The 6606-nt window shown below is 54.3% G+C and overlaps 1 protein-coding gene across 1 annotated transcript; it reads right to left on the minus strand.

Annotated features, from left to right (window-relative positions):
• Nucleotides 1–841: 841 nt before the first annotated feature.
• LHX1 (LIM homeobox 1) lies at nt 842–6606 on the minus strand. The gene is made up of 5 exons (XM_074556849.1): nt 5620–6606; nt 4116–4342; nt 3514–3791; nt 2717–2882; nt 842–2417 (listed from the first exon to the last, which is right to left on the minus strand). Exons 1-5 carry the CDS (start codon nt 5787–5789, stop codon nt 2038–2040), a joined length of 1221 nt encoding a protein of 406 aa, XP_074412950.1. The 5' UTR covers nt 5790–6606; the 3' UTR covers nt 842–2037.

Here is a 6606-nt window from a genome sequence, read left to right on the forward strand (position 1 = left end):
TAGAGAACTTCAGAACGAGCAAACGCCGCCAATGCACTGACTCTGCCTCAGCTCTAAGAGAAAAGGATTCAAATTACTTCCAGGACATTGAGGCTATGCTGTGTCCAAACCATCCAATTAGGAGAAAAACCCCCAAAATTACCTTCAGAGAATTAACTAAAAGTGGATCAATTGCAATCCGTATCTTTGCAAGCGTTTTACATTTTCAACACGTTTCTATTTATGCATAAAATCAGCATTTCCAATGTTCTATCTTAGCACAGAGTGAAAATAACTGAAGATATTGAATAATTTGATCATTTCTGAATTTTAAAATTTAAAATGCTGTGGAAGAGGATATTTGGACTTCAACAGCTGAGCCTGGAGATGGAAAGAAAGGCTGGAGCTGCCTGTGGCCGCTGTGTGCATCGACACCAGGGCTGAGGCTTCCCCCAGAGCCAAAGAGCTGCCAGCATCAGCAGCAGCGTGGATCTTCCCTTCTCAGGGCTATTTGACTCCAGAGAATCAATTTCCAAAAATTGCTTAAAACATCAAATGAAACACGAGTTATCTAAACATCAGATTTTCTAATTTTATTAAAAACGCACAAATTTTATCCAACATGTTTTCTTTCATACAGTGAATGGTCTAATATGCACTGGAGGTCACACAAGCTTAGGTTCATTAGAACAATAAAAGACATATGAGAAATTTAATATATAAAGAAAAAAGTAGCAGCTGTTGACTGCATATTTGACCATAAAATTTAAATATTTTGGACTTTTATTTTAAAGACACAAAAATAAAACCTGTGTGGGTCTATATAAGTCATATTAACAATTCCATGAATGTTCAACAGGACTAAAAATTAGCAAAGATGTTTGTCTATTTTTTTTTTCTTTTTAACCTTGTAACACTTTTAAACACCTTCTCGGGTTGCTGGTGCAAAGCACCTTACAGTATTTGTGCTATATATTTACTTTATTTGGCAACTGTCTGGGTTTTGTGGGTTTTTTTTTTCTTTGCCTTCTGTAAACAACACCTTTTACAAACTAGCACAGTGAACCACAAGCCCTGCAATCTGTTAGAACATCTACAGAAAAGAAAATGAACTATTTTGGTTGGCTGCTCAAAATCTTTTGCTTTTGAACAAGAGGTTTTTCTAAAACAGGATTTGTTAGTAAAACATTGAGCTCCTGAATTTAACATTAGACGTAAACAGTTGACTGTTTTTAGTTCAATAGAGTCTTTTTGTTTAGCTTTTCTCTCTCTGTGAAGGTAGAATACTTTTTGTTTGTTTGTTTTTTCAAGTCATTTTCGTTAGAGGTCTGGGTGGTGACCTTTGCTATGATGAGGAGGTTTTGTACGTGTAGCTTTGTGAAGGTAGAAGAGTTGGTGCTGAGGGCTTAACATTTAGTATTTGCTATTTTTGGAAAAAAAAAAAAAACACAACCAAAACCAAACCAAAACTACCGAAACAAAACAGAAAAGAAAAAAAAGAAAGGAAAAAGGAAAAGTTGTCCCACCTGATCGTCAGCAGGCTGAAATGGCTGAAGCTAAAAAGAGTTTCTTGTTGTCGAACTTTCTGAGAGACAAAAATGAACAAACAGATTCATAATGCCAGAACCATCCTTAACCAGGAACGCTATAGAGAGTTCTTGAAGCTTTTTTCCCCTTTTCTTTGACCTCTCCTTCATTCAATTATTTTTAATTTTTTTTTTTTTAAACGAGAAGTTTCTAAGGATTGTGGCTCTTAGGATGACATCCAACAGGGTAATCAAACTTAGCCATCCTACGGAATGGCAGCACTGTTACTGTACAGCTTCCCCAGTTTCTTTGTCAATGGTACAAAAAAGTCCCCTTGCTTGTTTGATACAACCATAACATGGAGATTGTCCTGGTCTAGAGCAAAGCTTGCCTTGGAGCGATTGGATTCAGTTCGTTCCCAAGGTAAAATTGTCCTAGGGCGGGAGAGATGTTATATGAATTCATTTCTGTACACCATAACAATAAGCAGACTAGATGATCATCACTTACTTAGACCCAGTTCGTTTAAAGCTACCACACAGCCGCTTCGTTCATCTCTGGAGGGTGGGACAAGTGATTGCCGTAGTTAGCACCACCGTTGACGGATATCGACGAAAATGGGGGGCTGGGGCCAAAAACTTCCGCGGACATGGAGTGCAAGGAGCCGGGCAGGTTGGGTTCGGGGCTGGGCGAGTCCCCCGGGGGGTGCGACATGATGTCGGTGAAGCGCTGAGCCTCACTCGAGGGGTGGTGTCCGGGCAGGGGGTGGTCCATGGCCCCCAGCGGGGTCCCTGACGGCCCCGAGGAGGGCACGAACGGGAGATCCACGGGGGTCTGCGCTTGGGACGAGGGCGGTCCTTGCGGGAAGAAATCGTAATTGCTTCCAGGGCCGTAATACTCGCTCTGATAATCTGGCGGACAAAGAGAGACAGACGGACGGTAACAGGCGGGCAGGTACCGAGCGGGGACGGCGCGGGCGCGCTCGGGGTGTCACCCACGAACCCCAGGGGAACGCGTGACCGGGCTGGCAGGGCTGCCCCTTCCCGCCGAGCAGCGGGGACACCGAAAACACCGGGGAACAGCGGGAGAGCGCCGGGATCCCGCCGGCAGCACGGCCACGGCCGCCGGGAGCCCCGCGATGGGCGGCGGAACCGGGCGAAACCGGGCAGAGCCCGGCACGGGAGAGGCAGCGCGGGGGAGCCGTACCCACCTCCGTAGAAGGAGAAGGGCCCGTTGGGGATGAGCTCGCCGGGCTCCAGCCGGTCCACGAGCGGCCGCATCCTGCGCGGGCTGCGGAAGAACGCGTGTCGCCGGGCGCCCAGCGCGCTCAGCTGCTTCATCCGCCGCTCCTTGGAGCGCCGGTTCTGGAACCACACCTGGCGGGGCGGGACAGGCGCCGGTCACGGGAGCCGCGGGTCCCGCTCCCGGGAGGGACCGCGCTCTCCCCTCCCTTCAGCTCCCATCCCAATCCCCATCCCGGGCTGCGCTTTTCCCTTTCCCGGTCTGTGCCCGGAGCGCGCCGAACCGGCTCCAAGCGCGGCCGAACCCACGCGTGACGGCGGCCCCGCTCCCCACCGACTGCGGGTCAAGAATGATTGAGTTAATTCTTATTACCCTGCCAAGATTACTGCTAATTACCCTCACACTGAGCCTCTCCAATCTAACCTCGTCTTTAATGGTCCTTTAACCCCCCATTACCCCAGCGCTGCGGGTTTATAAACCTTTTAATAATTCCAGCGCGTTGTCATCCTTATTTACCCATTAACCCCTCACATTTCTGGTTATTAATTTCGATACTGTTTGCAGCTTCTTTAGGATTTCTGCGAATAAACCCGCTGCTCCGTCCCCGCCGACCGGCACCAGGAAGCCCCGGGAAGCCCCGGTAATAACGATTTCAGAGGCCGGCGGGGCTCCCCCGCTCCCCGCAGTGCGGAGGGTGCCGGGCACCGGCCCCTCCTCGCCCCCGCATCCCCCGGAGCCGTGCCCGGGGCCCGGAGGCCGCGGTACCTGGATGACCCGCATGTTGAGGCCGGTCTCCTGCGCCAGCTGCTCCCTGATGTGCCGCGTGGGTTTTGGGGTGGCCGCGAAGGCGGCTTTCAGAGTCTCTAGCTGTTTGGCTTTGATGGTGGTGCGCGGTCCCCGCCGCTTGGCCCCCAGGTTCTGGTCGTCGTTTTCGTTGCTCCCCGTCTCCTTGTCGGACACGTTGGCGCTTTCCGAGTCCTTGGCGTCGTCCTGGGAGGGGTCTTGAGAGTCGGGGGACAGGCTGGGGTCACTGCCGGTGGTGGCTGGGGAGAACAAACCCGGGTCACGCTCAGCCGGGGGAAACACCGACCGCGAGAGACGGGCCGCGGCAGGACCGGGGAGAGGGAAAGGAGGGAAACGAAAAAGGGAAGAAGAAGAAGAAGATAAAAAAGAAGGGAGACAAGAAGGAGAGGAAAAGAAAGGGGTAGGAGAGTGAAGGGAGAAAAGAGAGGAGGAAGACAAGGGATAAGAGAGAAAGGAGAAGAGAGAAGAAAGAAGAGAAGGAAGAAGGAGAAGAGCGTCTCACCCCAAGGAGCAGCCGGCGCTGAGCGCATCCCCGCCCTCATCGCCCCGGCCGCGCTCCTCACCTGAATGCAGGCTGTTTTCTTTGGCAGTATTGCTGTTATTTAGGTAATCTTCTTTGCAGACAAACTTGTTCTCGTCTATGATGTAGAGCTCCTCGCCGGTGGAGAGTTGCTTGTTACACATCATACACGTAAAACAGTTCAAGTGGAACACTTTGCTCCGCGCCCTGCGGACCAGGTCGCTGGGGGAGATGCCCTGGGCACAGCCCGCGCACTTGGTCCCGAAACACCTGCGGGGAGAGGCGGCAGCGTCAGCAGCGCCCGGGAACGGGGCCCGACCGCGGCCTCCGCACACCCCGCTCGGCCACGGGAGCCGGCGTTAAACCAAATACGGCATCCCTGCAGAGCGCTCTCCCTCCCCGATATCGCCGCTTCTCAAAACAAAAATCAAACCCGACCTGGGCAGCGCTCGGGATCGCCGAACGCCGGGGCCGCGCTGCCCGGGTGTCCCCGCGCCCCGACACCCGCACGAAGGGCGCTCTGACCAACAGCCCGCGGGAATGCCACACGTTCTGTGTGACAAACAGCCCGCAGGAATCCCACACGTTCCGTGTGTCGGTACCGGCGCTCCGGCCGGAGGAGCCGCCGGTGCGGGCAGGGCCGGCGGGGAGAGCCGGGGGATGGCGGGGCCGGAGCCGGAGGCCTCCCTGCCCCGCTCAGCCCCGCAGGGCTCTGGGAACAGGGACCGGAGCGGTGCCGGGCCCGTTCCCGAGATGAAGCGATGGAGCTCGGAGCAGTGCCCATCCCCGTGCCCAGGGAGAAGCGGCGGCGGGCTCGGAGCCGCGTTCTGCCGGTGTACGGCTGGGGCTCCGCGGCCTCCCCGGCCCTGAGCCGGTCCTTGCCCTTACCGCCGGTGTGCGGCGGCGGGGCCCGGCGGGCAGCGGTACCGGCGGCCACTCCGAGCCCGGATTGATGCCGGAATGCGCGGGGAGAGCGGCGGCGAGTGAGCGTCGGTCACCGCTTCCCTCTCCATCCATCCATCCATCCATGCACCGGCAGAGGGTCGCTGCCCTCGGGCCGGTCTGGCTCCGGTGCCCGGGATGCGCTGGGCCCGCGGAGCGCCCGCACCGCGCCTTCCCCGCCGGTGGCACCGGGAACAGCTCTGGGCTCACGGCCGGGCCAGCCCCGCTCCGCCGCACCGGGAACAGCGCCGGGCTCACGGCCGGGCCAGCCCCGCTCCGCCGCACCGGGCCCGACACGGTGCCCGCGCTCCCACGGCCCGGCCCGGCCCGCAGCGCCACTCGATAGTTCGGAGGCAACTTTGGGCAACTCGAGCTCGGCCGGGGAACGGGAGAGCGGCGACATCAACGGGCCCGACCCCCGCCCGTCCCTGCCCCGGGACCCCCGGAGAAGCCGCCGTGGTTTGAGACGCTCGCGTGGCACGGGGAGGGAAGAGGCGCTCGTGGGTCCCGCTGACAACGGGGGAAACAACAAAAATAACGGGAAAAAATGGAGGTGAATAACGAACGGAGAGGAGCGGCGGGGGCAGACTGAGGCCGGTACTCACCGAAAGAAGTCGTTTTTGCAGTAAAGCTTGCCTTCTCGCGAAAAGCATTTCTCTGTCAAATTGCATTTACATTCACAGCACTGAACACACTTCACATGCCAAGCCCTGTCCAGTACATTCAACAAAAACCGGTCCAAGATCGGCCTTTTGCAGCCTGCACAGTGAACCATTGTCTTTGGTTAGTTCTGAGGGGGGCAGCGGTTTCCCAGGTATCAAGGAAAAAAATAAATAAAAACAATTCTTTTTTTTTTAGAAAGACGACAACACCGGCGAAGGTTTGGTTTTTGTTTTGTTTTTTTTTTTCTTTCTTTTTGTTTTTTTTTTCTTGTTTTTTGTGTACGTATCTTTTAAAAGCCTTGGAGAAGTGAAGAAGGATAAAAAGAAAGGGAGGAAGAAGAAAAATCTTCGTTCGAGTGTCCTAGAAGGGGTACACAGGAGAACCCCCCACTGCCCAGCGCTTCGACACAGCCGCAGGATCCCGGCCGCTACCAACCACACGGATAATAATAATAATAATAATAATAGTAGTAATAATAGTAACAATAAAACAATTACGGCTATAAAGATCGGCGCTCAGAAAAAAATAAAAATTAAAAAAATTAAAAATAAAACCGCCAAAAAGCGAGCGTGATGAGTTTTTCTAAGGTCTGAGGTAGAGCAGTCAGGAGTCAAAGTGCTTTTCCCAATGAGAAATCAAAGGAGGAAAAAATATAACAACAACAACAATAATAATAATAATAATAAATAACGAGCCGGGGCATGGAGAGGCGGTGGCGGTCACACGGGCTGTGGCTGCTGCCGCGGCGACATCGCCCTGCGCGTCCTGACGCGGGGACAGGGACACGCGGGGACGGGGACACGCTCCGCCGCTCCTCGCTCCGCCGCTCGCTCTCCTTCTCTCTCTCTCTCTCTCTTCTCGTTCTCTCTCCCTCGACGTCTCGGCGGCACCGTCGCGCCCGGCTCTGTCTGTCTGTCCGTCCGTCCGTC

Source organism: Zonotrichia albicollis, chromosome 22, assembly GCF_047830755.1.
Source record: "Zonotrichia albicollis isolate bZonAlb1 chromosome 22, bZonAlb1.hap1, whole genome shotgun sequence".
Lineage (NCBI taxonomy): Eukaryota > Metazoa > Chordata > Aves > Passeriformes > Passerellidae > Zonotrichia > Zonotrichia albicollis.

What these genes read in the sequence shown, in the direction of transcription:
- LHX1 (XM_074556849.1), bottom strand. Translation starts at nt 5,789, where the DNA reads ATGGTTCACTGTGCAGGCTGCAAAAGGCCGATCTTGGACCGGTTTTTG. An exon ending in AGAAAACAGCCTGCATTCAG is followed by an intron (nt 3,792 to 4,115) that starts GTGAGGAGCGCG and finishes TGTTCTCCCCAG; the next exon opens with CCACCACCGGCAGTGACCCC. An exon ending in GCCCTTCTCCTTCTACGGAG is followed by an intron (nt 2,418 to 2,716) that starts GTGGGTACGGCT and finishes TTTGTCCGCCAG; the next exon opens with ATTATCAGAGCGAGTATTAC.